Source organism: Mirounga leonina, unplaced genomic scaffold (genome assembly GCF_011800145.1).
Source record: "Mirounga leonina isolate KUSES-001 unplaced genomic scaffold, KU_Mleo_1.0 Mir_173, whole genome shotgun sequence".
Lineage (NCBI taxonomy): Eukaryota > Metazoa > Chordata > Mammalia > Carnivora > Phocidae > Mirounga > Mirounga leonina.
In genome coordinates, this window is record NW_023270447.1 from 40470044 (window position 1) to 40487149 (window position 17106).

Genomic DNA, 17106 nt, shown 5'->3' on the forward strand with positions numbered 1-17106 from the left:
TATTTTTTTAAGATTTTATTTATTTATTTGACAGAGAAAGACACAGCGAGAGAGGGAACACAAGCAGGGGGAGTGGGAGAGGGAGAGGCAGGCTTCCCGCAAAACAGGGAGCCCAATGCGGGACTTGATCCCAGGACACTGGGATCATGACCTGAGCAGAAGGCAGACACTTAACGACTGAGCTACCTAGGTGCCCCAGGATAACATTTTTTAAAGCTGATTTTAAAACTTCAACAGAGCATTTAAGTATTCTGCCTATGAAATTTATAAAGCTCTTTCCAGAAAGAAAAGCATAACCATATGACCATTAGGAGACTCCATGAATCATCGAAAAGACCATGAACCAGTGCTCTGTCAATGGTGCTTGAAGATGACTCTTTGGACCTCAGATTCTTCATGTGTCAACTGAATCAGTGGGACCATTTGACTACATGAAGCTAATGTTCTGTGATGCTATGATTCATTTTTCTGGAGGACCCAGCCAAGTTGGAGATTCCCTTGGTTTATCTAGTGGATTAAACTTTTCAGATTCTTACAGTGGTTTTGTTTGCTTTTCTTTAACCACCTCCCGCATCACTGAGCTGTGTGGATATTTGCTAAGAACATGTGAAACGTTCCAAGCTAGGGGACTTTTTGGACACAGATTCTGAAACTTCAGTTGAGAGGTTGGCCAGGCAAAGTGGTTGGTTTTCTCTGTGGGGTAGGGTAGGAGAGAAGAGAAAGAAATATCTGCTTTTAATAGGTCAGAACTAACCACAAAATAATTGGGCCTACAGTCTAATCTAATCATGCTTTTGTTTATTCACTTCATATAAAAGTCTCTTACGAATGCATCTGAGCACAATATATAATAATAATAATACTATAACATACATTGTGAGAAACTTTTGAAAACAATAAAATGTCCACCTGAAATATGCAGTGTAAATAGACATACAAACCCATTGGTCATGCACATTTGTGCCATTTCTTTAACTAGTGAGTTACAATGCTGAACTGAAAGCTTGGAATATATTTTACAAATGGGAGACGGAAGCCAATGAGAGGCCTAACAAGTGTTATCAGAAGCTTCACATTTGCATAATTTACTATATCAGTTCACATTTTATTATAAAATTCACATTGTTTTATTGTTTGGTTGTTTTTTTTTTGTAATTAATTGGAACATGACATTCCTGCTTAACGGCTGGCAGGAGGCTTTTGCTTCAAAATCAGTAGTTTGGGAACACTTAGAAGAACCGTCTGTGAGCAAATGTAGTGTTGCTGTTTAAACCAAAGCCACAATGAGAGTAGAACCCAGTTATAACCCAACTCACGCGGACACAGATTTGGATAGAACATGGGTGAAAACTACATCCCCTTGCCCCCTACCCCTATCAAACTATACAAAAGTAAAAGCTCAGTATAAACCATTTAGTATCGAATGTGAGAATCCTATTTCCAAAACTGGTTCACAAAGGGGTTGTGCAGTATGAGCAACTCCGACAGGGAAGAGGGCAGACCTTCTGAATAAAAGCCCACAGATGTCCTCACCGGGGAGGGGGTCGTATGTCTCTCTTAAGCGATTTCCAGGTTATATAACACACCATACAAAATGTTACAAGAAAAGTCGCAACTCTTAGGCAGAGTTTTCTACACAAATGTAACACCACCATTGGCAGGCAATGTTAGATATATAAATTAATAACTTACAAAACATTACATTATATACATGAAGTAATAAATATACTGTTATAAACAGAAATGGAGGTGTTAGCGCAGGAGGCAGTTCAAGAGAAAGACGGCAGCATCGAATTGGAAACGGTGTGTCACTGGGTAGAGAACGAGGGGGGAGGGGACAGGATGGGGTGTGTGTGCGGGGCCCAGTGGCTCAGGGCTACGGGACACAACATGGCGCACTGCCTCATCGAGCTGAATTTTACACAGACTGTTATTGGGAATGACATGACTACCCCTTCCTACCTCTTAGTTTGTTCACTTTTATTCTGTTTGCAGCACAAAAAGTGAAGTTCTAAGAGGAGGAAAAAAATACTGCTGTAAGCAGGCAGACAGAGATAAGTTATACGGGCAACTGTGAAGCTGGATGGGACCATAGGGGAAGGAAGTAGAATGTGGTTAGAAGCGTATCCTTTCTATTTGCAAAAGTAACTGTAGTAAAGTGAAAGATATTGCCCAAGAAAGAAGGAAGACCATTTTCTTTCCTTTTTTTTTCCCCAGAAAGAGTCAAAAAAGTTTATGTCAACTTTGAACGCTTATCTGTGTAGAAGTTGATACTAAACTCTAGGTATTCAACAGGCATTTTAAAGACGTGAAAATGTTTTACAAAAAAGGCACACAGGTTGGCAGACAAGGGGACAGGTGAGCAGGTTCATAAATGAAGTTATTAATCAGTCAGTTCAGTCACTAGGGGGGACAGATTCCCAAAACTTAGTGCAGAAAAAAATCTCTCAGTTTTGTGTCTTCCATTTTCAAGCCATTTACTCAGGATCTGACCTTGGCCTCCAGTACCAGATAAAGCTTCAGCTCTCCACTAAGCTTGCAAACAAGGCAAGTCAACCGTGGGATTTTCTGAACTGCTGTTTGCTTCATGGTCTCGCATTCTGGCTCCCAACTCAAGTAACTGGAAAGGCCACATGGCCCTTGTCCCGTGCAGGCCTACGCCCCCATGATGGGCTGGCCCTACTGTCCAGCTGGCATGCTTGGTAAAGGTGGAATGTTCATCTCCACACGGAGAAGGCAATTATGTGTCAGTCGGGGACTTGTCTTCTGCCCCAGTGTCTCCATCAGTCTCTCCTAGCGAATCCCTATGGTCAGGGTCAATCACACAAAGTGTCTTTGTGCTGCTGAAATAATTGTGACCCTCTCCCTCTTTGTCAGGGCCTTCGGAATCCTCCTCTTCAAGGGTCAGTTCAAACTGAAACTTCTCCATCAGACCCTGACAGTCTCTGTTCTGCTCGTCCAGCGGTGGGGAGGGACTCTGGGGTATCATGCTCTGATACCAGTTCCTGTTATCTTCTAATGTATCCAGAATGTCCTGGGCGTCAGGCTGCACCAGATCTGCCCAGGTCTCCCACAGTGGATGCACGATGTAGTCAATGAAACCAACCTGGAAAAAAATAAGGTTACATGTCGATTATTATGATGGGCTCTTGAAAACCAAACAAGTTGTTCTGGTTTCTAGGCAAAGAAAGAGGCACAACAAGCTAAGAGAGATCAATAATGATGGATTCCCCTATTTGAGCACATACTATACGGTACACCATGCCCTGGATGTAATATATACATTATTGCTCTTACGTCCGCAAGGTAAGTATTGTTACCCACCCTTTACAAAGGAGGAAGCTAAGACTCATTGAGATGAAATATCTTGTCAGAGATCATAGAGCCGGTAAGTGGTAGAGCTGGGACTTGGACCCAGCTCCGTCTGATTCCCAAGCCTGTGTTTGTCTCACTATAACTGACTACTTTTCATCTTCTGTGTGCCAGATAAGAAGTCTGGATGTAACTCTGGTTGGGAATGACTTTGTCACTACTTGGATTCTGTGAGTCATTCTCCGAAGAAGGAAGCTCCAGGTCTAATGATTTCTGACTCAAGATTCTTTCCCTGATAGATTTAAAATATGCTGCCATTCCAAAATGAAGAGGAGACAGCCCCTGATGACTGAAATTTCTCAAGTTCCGTGGAATGCTTTTGTTTGTAGACGACTTTGGTAAAACATCTGAATATACTTCCAGTGCCTAAACAAACAAATTTCCCCTCTGTGGACATGTCTGCAATTGTCTTAGATCCACAGGGTACGGTCACTTCCATCAGGAGAAAGGAGGGAAAATAAAAACAATTAAGCAGTTCCTTTGCTAGTGTTCCTGTGAATAAATACGAGGCTTATGGCTCTGTTATGGTTTACACAGGGGCTATGCATCCTGCATGAGCTGGCCCTGTGGCCTTATGCTGACCTCTCCATTGTCAGACAAACAGGAAACACTGGGGGTGGGGGCAGGTTGTGAAAAAGAATAGGCACTAGTTGAATGAGGGAATGGAATTCCCCTGTCCTGGTCTGGGGGACTGGAGAGATGCTGGGTCCGGATGCAGAGGTAAATGAGCAAGAGCAACGTATATGCATCCATGGGACATGATACAGCTCTCTTTCCACACTACTGGAAACCTTTCCTTTTTTTTTTTTTTTTAAGATTTTATTTATTTAATTAATTAACAGAGACAGAGAGACAGCAAGAGAGGGAATACAAGCAAGGGGAGTGGGAGAGGGAGAAGCAGGCTTCCCGCCAAGCAGGGAGCCCGATGTGGGGCTCGATCCCAGGGCCCTGAGATCATGACCTGAGCTGAAGGCAGTCGCTTAACCAACTGAGCCACCCAGGCACCCCTGGAAACCTTTCCTTTAACAACATTCTGGTTTTTGGCAAATCATTTTTTTTTTTTTTTGGCAAATCATTTAATACATCGAAGTTCATATGTGACTCTTTTATATCTGTATCTACCTGTATCTATATATTTATATCTATCATCTATCCATCAATCTATCACCTATCTATTGACCTATCTATCGTCTATCTTCTCCTCCCTGGTGCTTCCCTAGTCTTAACATAACTCACACCAAAGTCAGGGACATCTCTGATCTGCACTGGAACTTGACTGCAGATGATTCAGATATTTCTCTTGCTTCCACCCACTCCCTTTTCCTTCTTTATGTGTATTTAATGGATTTGAGAGACTATTTTCAAGGTGTTTTCCAGGGACCTGAAAAAACAAGCTCAAGGCAATGGAGAAAATGGAATGAGATGAACACCGTGCAATCATTTCCTTTCTTCATTTGCTTTGCTTCTGCTAAATGCTCAGAACTTTTTTGAACGGTAGCCTCTAGTTGCTTATTTGCTGGGCCCTGGGATGAGAGAGCTCTACAAATCCTAACAGCACCTAGTCAAGGGCTTTATTGCCAGATGACTCAGACAATGCTTGCCAGAGCCCATCTGCGGGAAACACCAGAATGGACCATGATGTCATGGCAACAGGGAGACCTGCTACAGTGATGGAGAGGGAAGAGCTCTGGGCAGAGGGCAGTTGGGTCACTTGGGAGCTGGTGAAATGAGCCAAGGGGACAGCTTCTCCACCTGATGCATGGGGAAAATAGCTGTTGTGTCTATCTCACAAAGCTGTGTGGGGGTTCAAACAGGACAAGTTCTGGGAAAATGTGTGGAAAACCACATAGAACACCATATAAATATACAACATCACTGTTGATAATAACTGGGCATTATTTTAATTAATTAATTAACTAACTAATTGTTCAAATTAAGGCTTTAGGGGATTTGAATTGGCCCTGACAACTGAATGCTAGCATGCATTTTTATAGCATATTAGACTTTTAGAGCACTTTCACAGATTTTAAACTCATTTGACTGGGTTCCTTTAAAAAAAACAATAAAATAATAACTGCAAGGGCACTTGGGTGGCTCAGTCAGTTAAGCGTCTGCCTTGGGCTCAGGTCATGATCCCAGGGTCCTGGGATCGAGCCCCGCATCAGGCTCCCTGCTCAGCGGGAAGCCTGCTTCTCCCTCTCCCACACCCCCCGCTTGTGTTTCCTCTCTAGCTGTCTCTCTCTGTCAAATAAATAAATAAATAAATCTTTAAAATCATAACTGCAAGGGTACTTTGCATTGATATTATAAGTATATGTAAGTTTGGGGGTAGCAGGTAGCAGGGAAAGAGGATAAACACTAACAAAAAGCCCTCCTCATGCTTTTGTGATAAAGACCTGGAATAGCCTATAGACCCTCTCAATCAGGACTATATGTTGCCCTGAAAAAAAAATAACATTTCAGCAGGCCCTGAAGCCTTTGTAGGGCTATCGATACTTTCCAGTATCAGCTAGAAGTATCTGAGGCATTTCTGCATCCCCCTGCCTCCAGCATATTGTCCCCAGTCCTCGGCACGCAGGGAATTTGTAGCTTTGGACACAACCCAAAGATGTCAGTGTGTCCTCAGAGGTAGAGAAGCAACCTTGGAAGGGGACACGGGAAAGGGCGTCGACTGTGAGGTAGAAGAGGTATGCAGGATGAGATTCACCCTTGGCCGTGCACTTGATTATGGAGAGACAACAGACACAGGGCGGAGGAAGCAAGGATGAAGAGTTGAGCTCCTGGATAAGGACAGGGATAAGAGAAATCTGGAGGGATGGGGAGGAGGCAGCAGCTCTGAGTTCAGTCAGCTGGATTTGCTAAGGTCATAGGCAACTCTCTTAAACTGCTTGAGAATACAGAGACCAAACTTCGATGAGTTTCTGAGTACGGCTTTGCCTCCACCCTGTGAAATTTAGTGTAATGGAGAAGGCAAATGAGTCACAAGTAGAATGGAACTAAATGGGTCGTTGCTTCCTTATAACCTCAGGAATTAGCTAGAACCCTCCAGTTCTAGAATCAGCAGAGCTCACAGAAACTTTGAAAATTTCATATTAGATACCTGGGATTTTTCCACAGAAGCCGTGTGCTTGTCGCACATTGGGCTAATCTCCATTCCCCTCTCCCGCTCTTTGTCGCCCTGCTGGAAAAATTCCTCCATGATGCGGTCTGTCCACTGCCGATACAATTCCAAGGACTTGGTGGGGTTGCTCAGGTCTGCACAGTGTACCATGTTGCGAAGGACCTGGAATCATCGAGTTTTGAAAATCCCATAAAAGACAGTGTAAATACTACCAGAACATCTGATGCCTCTTGTACTAGTACATTTGGTACCAAACCCAGGAACATTTTAGTTGCATTATAATTGTGGTGTGCGCACCAAAAAATGGAATTACAGTGACGCTGGCCAGACTTGCTTATTTACCATTACAGGAGTCCTGCAAGGGAAAATGTGTGTCTTCTCAGATTGACAGTCATTGAATGTAAAAATTGGAAGGGACATTAGAGGTCAAATGCTACCATCGTTTCCCTTTCCCAGTTTGGAAAAAATGCAAAGAATTACTCAAAGTAGATGTCTTCATATTTTCCACTTGTGGAAAGAGACCAGCTGATGGCAGTTTGTATAATCAAAACAGACCTAACAGTCTTCAAGTCAATGGGATTTATATCCAAACACGAGCTTTGGGGACCAGCAGTCACGTATCCCCTATTACAAATGAATTTTGCCATTTATTTTTAGAACTCAGCAATTCAATAAATAGGGTTATGTTTTTCTTGATAAATTCGAGGATAAACTTGAATGTCCATTTTCCTTAGCTTGTTCTGAAAATAAGCCCAAGTTGTAATAATAACCAGATATGAGACTAACTGGACTGATGTTTGTTTTCATTTTTTAACTGTTGCTTGGTTTAGTTTGGTTTGGCTTTGTGGTAAATCAAAGGCTTTCATCAAATACCTGTATACGATCCGTGTAGTTGTCCAGGAGAAGAACACCTGAACTTGTAACTTTCTTTGTTTCTACCATTGTCTTCAGATCTGCCAGCAGACTCATATGTTTGGACATATCCGTTGCTAACACCTAGGGTAAAAGGAAAATGAAACTCTCAGGAAACTCAGTTTATCAGAGAGAATGGTGTTTCTCCTCCTGAGAAGGGAAAGGTAAGTGAAGGATGTCGAAAGGAAGTCTTACCATGTCGATAACCATTTTCCTGAGCGTCTGGCGTTGCTTCTTGCTGAGATTCTGGAAGATGTCACAGTGTTCTTCCTGCAGCAGTTTGAAACCCACAGCAAGGTGATGGTTTTCCAACACAGATTCATCATTATACATCAAAGCGAGTTCTGAATCTGATAAACAAGGAAAAATGATGACTTAATAAGGAAGGGCTATAATTCCAATGCTGGCATGACTTCAGTGTGAAATCAGATCCAGTTCTCTCCAAATGATGTCAGGAACCAAGATTCACATGTCATTTCTCATCAGAGAAACAGTTGCCCTCTTCAAGGGGGAGTAGTCAGTTTCCAAGCAAAACATGCTTGTCGTAGATATTGGTGCATAAGCTTTCTCCTTGACTAAAATTCACGGTATTTTAAAATCCTTTTTCTTCTTCTTCATTTCACATGAAGAATTTAACATTAGGTAAGTGCATTTCCAAGCAACTAAACCCTATTTTTATCTCAGTTTGTAATTTCCTTTATGTCTTCACACATTTTGTGCTTTGGGAAGGAATAAACGGAAAATGCCACTCAACTTTATCATATGTATTAGCATTTTCAAACTATTTCACTTTTTTATAGATTCCCCAGTCCTGTCACTTGTGACTTTCTAATTTTTCAAAGATGATAATAGTGTTGAGTGTGAGATTTTGTTTTATCCAAATAATTTAGCTCTTTGGAGCTTTCTACAAATATGGCAATGAAACATTAATAATTTTTTAGAACAATCTTGATGTCAGAGTTTCCATCCTCTGGCCCTATATGTCAGAAATAGTAACATCTGTACCTAAATGACAGCTTCCAGCCTGCCATTCACACAGAAGAATCACAGACATCTTTTGTTAGGTAGAGCCCTGGTCTGCACTGGAGACTATGGTCAACAAATTCCAGAAGGAACATTTTCTCTTAATAAAGAATAATAGCCAAGTGGTGGCGAGAGGTTACTCATTGCAGATGTTGTCACTCATATACCATTGTTTTAACTGCGTTCTTCATGTTACATCCTCAGAATACGTGGTGGGATATATGAAGTCATTTCAGCACTCCTGCCCTGTTCACCTGTAATCAATCCCAGATCGGCAAACTGGCTTTCTATGTTCTAGTGTTGTCGGTGGCTGTAACAGAAAGACCACTTTTTTCTGTGTGAAGCTACCTGGCCAGTATATAGATTGATATGTGACACACACTATGCCCGCTGATATAATCCAATAGCTACGTAGTTGCCTGAAGTTTCTATTCTTTCAGTAGAAGAACGAGGTTAAAAATGAATCTACACCACATCTAGATTATTCAGATATTCTTTTTTTTTTTTAAGATTTTATTTATTTATTTATTTATTTGACAGAGAGAGATACAGCGAGAGAGGGAACACAAGCAGGGGGAGTGGGAGAGGTTGAGAAGCAGGCTCCCCACAGAGCAGGGAGCCCGATGTGGGACTCGATCCCATGACCCTGGGATCATGACCTGAGCCGAAGGCAGTCGCTTAACCGACTGAGCCACCCAGGCACCCGATCATTCAGATATTCTGATGATAAAGTAGGACAGGGACTCTTTTATAGCAAGGAGCTCAAACATTTCTATAAAACCATCAGCACTTGATGTTAATGATGACCACAACTGTATAGCCAATATTCTCAGAAGAAAAAGTGCTAAGATTTTTAGCTTTTAGAAATAGTGCACTAACTGAGAAAATTCATGGATTTTCATTAGCATGGATACTAAACATCTTCAGCATGACAAAATCACTGAGTATAGCTTGGGATCCTAAGACTGGACCCGCACTAAATGTCACTGAGGTCATCTTCCCTACTATAGACCAAGCATTCCAGTGCTTTCTTTGGAGTCTTATTTCTTTTTGGAGGTTCCCATGCTCATTTTGGCCTTTCTCCTCAGTAAAGAGGGACACCAGTGGGTCACCATGTTCTATGTGAGAGTCCCGCATAAAATTGAAAATCATTATCACGTTATCCCCAAGCCTTTTTTTGTCTTTACTGGATAATCCCACATCTGTTAGTCTTTCCTCATGTATTGTATTTTCCAAATGTAGAGTACTTTTTATGGCTCCCCTCTGACCCTTTGCAAGTTCTCCATGCATGACTGGACACAGTATCCAGGAAAGGTCTGACCAGCTTGAGTGGAATGGAAGGATTACCTCATTATTACCCTTATTATCATCCATAATGAAAACATTACGGGGGAAAAAATGAAGCAACGAATCATACAATTATCTCAAATGACTGTTCCAGTAGTGAACTCACTTGTGTTGATGAGAAACTGGTTGGAGACTCCAGGGTGATCGACGTCATGGATAGCAGCTGCAAAAATGGCGGCCAGAATTTCCAAATCGGTGAAGACGGCCTGCAGAACAAAATGAGCACATTTAACTCTATGTCCCATTGGCCTATCCTGCTTATTCAGTTTCATATTAAAGTATCCCGTTTCATTCTTGTTGGGAGAAGGATTGTTTGCTGATGTGGTATAATGTCTCAATGCACTAATTAAATGTAGATTCTATCCATCATCATAAGGTCTAATGTGAAAGGGATGATGGCGTAAGCCCATGCCCACATCAAGCTTATAGGAAGGCATTAGCACCATGCTCATGATGAGTGATCAGGTGGGGCCTGATGTTTGTTTCCTGGATCAGGTGTACGGCAGAATGGTGCTTATGTAACACGAGCACATACAAGTCAAAAAAGAAAGTCAGACTGGCTCTGCACTGAGATACAACAACATTCATGTTTTCAGGCTGAGTAACTTAAAGAAGAAAGGCTAAATTCCAAACTCATAAGACTGGCAATAAATTATTTCCCAAAGCTAAATTTGTAGTGTGATCAGAAGCTTTCATATATTCATTCATTCATCCACTCCTTCAATTCCTATGTGCTAAATGTTTACTATGGGCAAGATCTGAGAACTTGCCTAAGAAGTGAAACCTAATGCCTCACTGCTCCACTCCTTCATGCCATGTTGCGAAGCCTCTTCTGCCCCATCTGTACACGATAACTTAAACCTAGCATTTGTGTAAATATACATTCCTTCTGACTAAATGGTCTTTCTCTGGCTGTAATGTCTGTCCTCATCCTCTGTGATTACTTACATCTTCTGATCCTTCAAATGCCAGCTCAGTGTCCACCTCTCCCGTGAAGGCTAACTGCTCAAGGACACGTTGAGCTCTCCCTTCTCTAAACACGTGTGGCCCCCAGTGGTCAATTTCCGGCTACACAATAGGTATCCTATCAATAACAGAGGGTAGTTGACAAACAGTGTTGACCCACTCTATAATCCTTATACAGAACATACAAATAATACTGTTTCTCTCCTTCAGGGGATAAAACAGCCTCAGCTCCATCTCACTTTCCTGACCTCTTGGATTTCTTTTCTCAGGAAATACGGAACCCAAACAATAGAGTTGTGGCCAGTTTAATCTTTTTTCACCTTCCAAACTGAACCTGTGAATATGGTGGGGCTGGATAGGGGTTGGCAAGTCCCCTTCTGTAGTGAGCCTACACATTTTGGAAGAACCTAACTACCGTTGCTGTATGTCAAAGAAGAATATGGGCTGCTGGGCACATTACCGCTAACACTGGTGCATGGAAATGCATTAATCTACTAAGGAAGGAGTCAGAGCCACCTTCTAGCAAGATGTCTAGCAAAATGGAACACTGCTCCCCTTTGCTTCAGCATTATTAATTCTAGATATTCAGTTCTAGATATTCAGTTACTTTTTCTTCAACCCATAGAATCAGTTTTATGAATTCTTAGGAGACTAAGCCTATGGATGCTTATTCCCAACAGGAACTATATAGGACATTTTATATTATATTTCTGTGCTATCCTTCACAGTGTTTGGGATGGTGTGGGCAGTTAAGATCAGTATATGCATACTGAGGATAAACTACATACTAGATGCTGAACTGGACACTTACTAGATACTGGAGATGCAAAGAAAAATAAAGGACCCTGGGGGCACCTGGGTGGTTTATTCGGTTAAGCGTCTGCCTCTTGATTTCTGCTCATGTCATGATCTCAGGATCATGAAATTGAGCCCCGTGTCAGGCTCTGCACTCAGCGGGGAGTCTGCTTGAGATTCTCTCTCCCCCTCTGCCCCTAGCCCCACTTGTGTGCACTCTCTCTCTCTCAAATAAATAAATCTTAAAAAAATAAAGCACCCTGGGGCGCCTGGGTGGCTCAGTTGTTAAGCGTCTGCCTTCGGCTCGGGTCATGGTCCCAGGGTCCTGGGATCGAGTCCCGCATCGGGCTCCCTGCTCCGCGGGAAGCCTGCTTCTCCCTCTCCCACTCTCCCCGCCTGTGTTCCCTCTCTCGCTGTGTCTCTCTCTGTCAAATAAATAAATCTTAAAAAAAAAAAAATTAAAAAAAAATAAAGCACCCTGTTAATTACTTGATAATTAAACAATTTCAATCATAAGAGACATTAAGAGAGAGTTACTCTGATATTCAAAAGCAGTGTACGTAGAAATGCCATTCATTTTTATTAGCAACCCAATTTATGGATGCTACACATAATAAAGAACCAGTTCAAACATGTGCAACTATTTCTGTAAATATGTTACATGTTGTATAGCACTTTGTAAAAGAGGATGGGCAGGTATGCAAAACACATCATAACTACTCACATCTAATGCTGGCGTAGAAAGAAGAACATGGGTTGACTGGGCTACATCAGCAGCGTGTAGGCTGTTATGATATGCCACATCAGAATGGTAATGGTCTTCTAAAGTCATCATGTAGGTTACAAATGTATCAGATGAGATTTTGAATGTCTTTAGGAGGTCTCTTTCCTATGTAGTAAAATGGATTAGAAAATACATAAGTCGATGTCCAAAAATGAGGAAAAAGTCAAATCAGGAAAATAAACTGGGATGGAAAAAAAATCATAAAGAGCCATCGAATTCAATAAGCAATACTCTCTCCTTTCACTCACCTGGAATATGGCATACATGATGCATGTGAGGGGCCTATTGTGTGAATATCCAGCCACATTGAAGATGTTAAGGCCCCATTTGTTCAGGTCTTCCAGCTCCTGTAATCAAAATCAGCGGAATTTAGGAATAAGGCCAGTTTGTTAGCATGCCTCATTATTTTTATTTTGTTTTTGGACAATGGCTGTCTAAGTCTTTAGAGTGTCTATTTAGAGTGTTCTAGTTGCATGAAAATTTGAAAATGGAATGGCCTAGGAGGTTGGGTGTCCTCTTCATTGTAGTTACAAGTTTCTGTATTTTTTTTTTTTTTTTTCAGAAAAGAGAGAGTGTGTGTCTAATATATAGATTTAGTTGTTGACCTGTATTTGCCGCACATCAGTCCTCAACCAAGTGGCATTCAGAGGTAGCTGCAAGTGGCTAGGGGTCCCTCTAGCTCCATTTCCCTGTCTCTCTTCTTCATGGATCACTGGCCCAGTAGTAACAGCTAGAAAACCATCTTAGGGGAACTCCTTTGCCCTTTGGTTATTATCACAAAGGGCCCGGTCGGGGAGACTCAGTTGCTGGAATGTGCGGAAGTCAACCCTAATTTAATGTAAAAGGTCATAAAGAATGCCAACCATGGATTATTCTAGCTTAGAGCTCTTGGGCCCACAGATAGACTTGGGAGAAACATTATTCAGTCTTGCACTGTGGGATTATTCCAAGATTATCTGATTAAAGGAGTAATTTATTCCATTCTGAATTCTTGCCCAGAATAAGGGATCTAGGCTCTCTCCAGAGACCTGCCCCTTGCTCTAATTGCATCTCTCAGAAAGCCTCACTGAATGTCTGTTTGCCCATTTTCTATTGTCACAAGACTGCAAGGACCTTAGTGGTCACCTTAGGCAGCCCCCTAGGGGAATGTGTGAATTCTTTCTGTGCCTTCCTCCACTGGTAGGGTTTGGGCTCTGAGTCAGTGCTGTCGACCTCTCTCATTTCTTCTCCAGCTCTGCCAATCAGTGTGGATTTTCCAACTAGTCTTTGGCATAGAGTCCTGGATCTGTCCTCTGGGACAATTCATTCCTGTCTCCTGTCGCCTGCCCTGTGGCTTCTCCCAGGGTGCCTCTGGTAGGATTTGCACTCATGAGGAACTTCCATTTACAAATCCAACTCTGAATAAAAAAATACAGCTCCTTTGTTGTAGGAAAGGGTCTTGAATTTGGTGCCCAGCAATGGACAAAGAGGCCACACCAGGCTTCCTATCATATAATTTAATCGAAAAGCAACAATGATCACTGTTCTTTTCTAGTAGATAATTTTGAGTGGCCACCTGCCGTAGAGCAAAGAGCTGCACGCACACTCGACCGCCCCGCTCAGACAAACCTTGGCCAGATGATCTTCGTTTTCCGTGTTGACTCCAAAGCGTGAGATGCTTGTATTGTTCAAGCTTGAACTATGCATTAGTTTTTTCACACCGCTTATCTGTGTCATGAGCTGTTGCTTTTTCTTCTTCTCTCGGTCTTTCTGGGTAGGAGATGGAATCTCCACATCATTCTGCTTGTCTGCAACAAGGAGAAACATTTTTCAGCCCCTGCGTGCCAGTGAGAACCCACTGCAAACCAGTATCCAGAACAACTTCCAAAGTCCTGTGCTGGGTTTTACATCTTATAAAGGACTATCCTACATTATCTCACTTGATCTCCAGGACCATCCTGTGAGGTTGATGGGAGAAATAGGAGAATTTTTTTGCTTCTTTTTATTGCTAAATAAACTGAGGCCCAAAGGAGTGAAGTAAGTTGTCCGAGCAGGACAGGTAAGACTCAATCCTCCACCTTCTATCTGCAGCGTAATTTAGAATTACGTTTCTATATTTTCAAGGTAGGGCATCAATATGTATATGCAGATGTTTTTAATTAAATAACTTATATGTCTGTATAAAAGAAAATATTCATGCAGCCAGGCCCAGGTTAATAAAACAGGCTTTATGTTCTACTCTTTTTATCATATTTGTATTTTTTTAATTAAAAAAAAAAATCCAAACAACTTTAACTGGATATAACTTATCATTTTGGTTTAGATGAGCAGTCTGTAAGTTAGAGAAATCAATGGTTTGTAACCTTCAAATAATGACTTTAAGCCTTGGCTTATTACCGCCATCTGAGGTTCAGAGGAAAAGGATATCAGTTTTACTTCATGCTTTATTTTTATTCATTCTAATTAATAATAAACAATGCCTCTCGCTTGTCACAGGCATTAAATTGATTAAAACATTTATGCTTATTAAGTATGTATGCTGATCTCATTTAATCATTTAAAGAATTCTGCTACGACAAGGTAACAGCAGAGCTGCGATTAGCGACGGAAACATCTACCTTCTCACAGAGGTTCTCCCCTCTGTATCAGGCTATCAAAAATATCAGCAACCAAATATTCCAGTTCACTTCACAGGGGGCTTCATCTTGAGTCCTTCTGAGACGTGCATTAACTCTTGCAGGCCCCAGGGATGACTGTGAGTGCCCGGAGGCAATCATTTATTAAACTGCTTTAACAGCTCCTTCACTGAACTAAATGACACCCTGTGGCTGAAAGAGTTAATGCAGCTCTCAGAAGTTCCTACGTGTATCTCTGCTTGTTACAGTAAAAATTAGGACAAAGACAATTTCTCCATTAGAAAGTGACATGTTTCCAGATGTCATGCTGGGACCGAGACTATTTGCTTTCAACTCTTGCAAGATGGTGGCATATGTCATGTGTTCTCCCCAGAGACCTCCGCCTGCTCTCAGGGCCCTGTGGACAAGGCATCAGAGCAAAGCAAGCACAGGGAGACAGAAGCAGCTCCCTGGCTGGACACCTCACTACCTGGAGCAAGGCTATTCTCTATCCCTAGCATCCCTGTGTTCTCTTTAGGTGCCCGCAAACTCTGAGCCTCATCAGTCTATGACTTTTGCCTAGTGAGGAATTTTAGTGGTCATTTCAATTAGTTTAGGGGTTTCCAACCTGCCTCAGCATCAGAAGCACCCAGGGAACTTTAGAAAAACACAGATTTATGAGCCCCACCCAGCCCTACTGAATCAGTATGTTTCAAAAAGCTTCCTAAATGACGCTGATGATCAGCGCCAGGTTTGGGAACCAATAATAATCCCACACTCTCACTTTTCAGATGAAGTCAGCAATTTGTCCAAGCTCAAAGGGCGACTTACTCAACAGATATTTATTTTGCAATTACTCAGTTCCAGACACAGTGACTTAATAGCAGAGAACCCAGGCCTTGAGGTTCCTGTTAAAAATTTCTTTCAGGTCTCACAATCTCTGGCAAAAACCACTATATATTATATTGTTTCTGACATCACTTTTCTCTCTGTCACTTCACTCGTAATAATTATAATTTCCTGCTAAAACGAAAGGTCACAGTAGCCTCTGTCTTTCCCGACTCCGTTCTTTACCATCCCTCAGGTCTGGTTATCTAAGAGGCTGTCAGATTCCCCTAGGCCACTGCAGATAGAGAAACCTCTAGTGGGCCTAGCGGCTCTGCCCTGTGTTAACTAAAGATTCCTTGCATCGGCCAGTAATTGAGCTGAACCACGACTATGTCTGGAACATTACAGTAAAGAAGAAAGCCATTATTCACGGACAGCACCAATTTGACATTAATGGGTGTTTCCCTATACAGGCAGGCACTGAAACAACTGATGGGTTTCCCTATTCTGAATTTCCTCTGTTAAAAGCGTAGCCAGGGCATTGCGGAAATAACCTGAAACACAGACTCAAAGAATCGCCATAAACACTTAGTGAATTTACATTCCCAGAATGGTTATAATACAGTGGGGAAATAGTGGGCCAGCATAAATCAAAGAAACAAACAAACAAAAAAAACAAATGCAAAATATGGTCACGTCAAAACCCTGTTAATGGCCTAATTTGAAGTGCTTTTCTTACTAGAGCACAGCGTTTAATCATGCAGACTTTCTAAATTCTTTCTCCTTGCATCTTTGAAATTCTATGTTTTAGCTTTTGAGACATAGTCGGGGATTTACAAGAATGAGTCTTCTCTGTTTGTAAAAATACTTATTAAATTATAATACTATATCTAAATATCTTGCTTTGCCTATGCTCCCTTCCTGCAGATCCTGCTTTACTTCCTCTGGGGCCAGCGACCTGGAGCTCATTTTCATGTAAGAGCATCAATAGGTGGGTTGCTTTGGTAAATGGACTCTTGCTTGCCTCTCAACTTGTCCATCTAGACATCATCCTCTTAGATGGAAACAGCACAAGTTTCCCAGCTCCTTGGAGTAAGGGATTCCCTCCTTCCTGGATGACACATTTTAACGTTCAATGACTCTTATTGCAAAAATGCTCTTTAATTTTAACTTAAAGCACTAAGGTCTTCCCATTTTTTGCTCACTGAGATGGTTACCGTGCTCTGGCAAAATTCTTTTATGTTACTGGGAAAGGTTAAAAACATATTTTATTTTTAGGTCCAACAATCATGATTCCTAAAGATTTTTCTCCAAAAGAATATAGCTATTACTTGAATGTCCTTTAATGTGATTTTCTTCTATAT

General features: G+C 41.7%; 1 protein-coding gene across 5 annotated transcripts in view; it reads right to left on the reverse strand.

Moving 5' to 3' along the window:
- Window positions 1–776: 776 nt before the first annotated feature.
- The window catches only part of PDE4B (phosphodiesterase 4B), a 187286-nt gene continuing 170956 nt past the window's right edge, over window positions 777–17106 (reverse strand). For all 5 annotated transcript variants that reach the window (XM_035018339.1, XM_035018342.1, XM_035018340.1 and 2 more), the window contains 8 exons: window positions 13929–14107; window positions 12569–12667; window positions 12261–12425; window positions 9882–9981; window positions 7601–7755; window positions 7367–7489; window positions 6473–6655; window positions 777–3106 (listed from right to left, as the gene is read on the reverse strand). In XM_035018339.1, coding sequence (XP_034874230.1) covers window positions 2741–3106; window positions 6473–6655; window positions 7367–7489; window positions 7601–7755; window positions 9882–9981; window positions 12261–12425; window positions 12569–12667; window positions 13929–14107 — 1370 coding nt within the window. In that variant the 3' untranslated portion in view covers window positions 777–2740. The remainder of the gene's footprint in view (window positions 3107–6472; window positions 6656–7366; window positions 7490–7600; window positions 7756–9881; window positions 9982–12260; window positions 12426–12568; window positions 12668–13928; window positions 14108–17106) is intronic.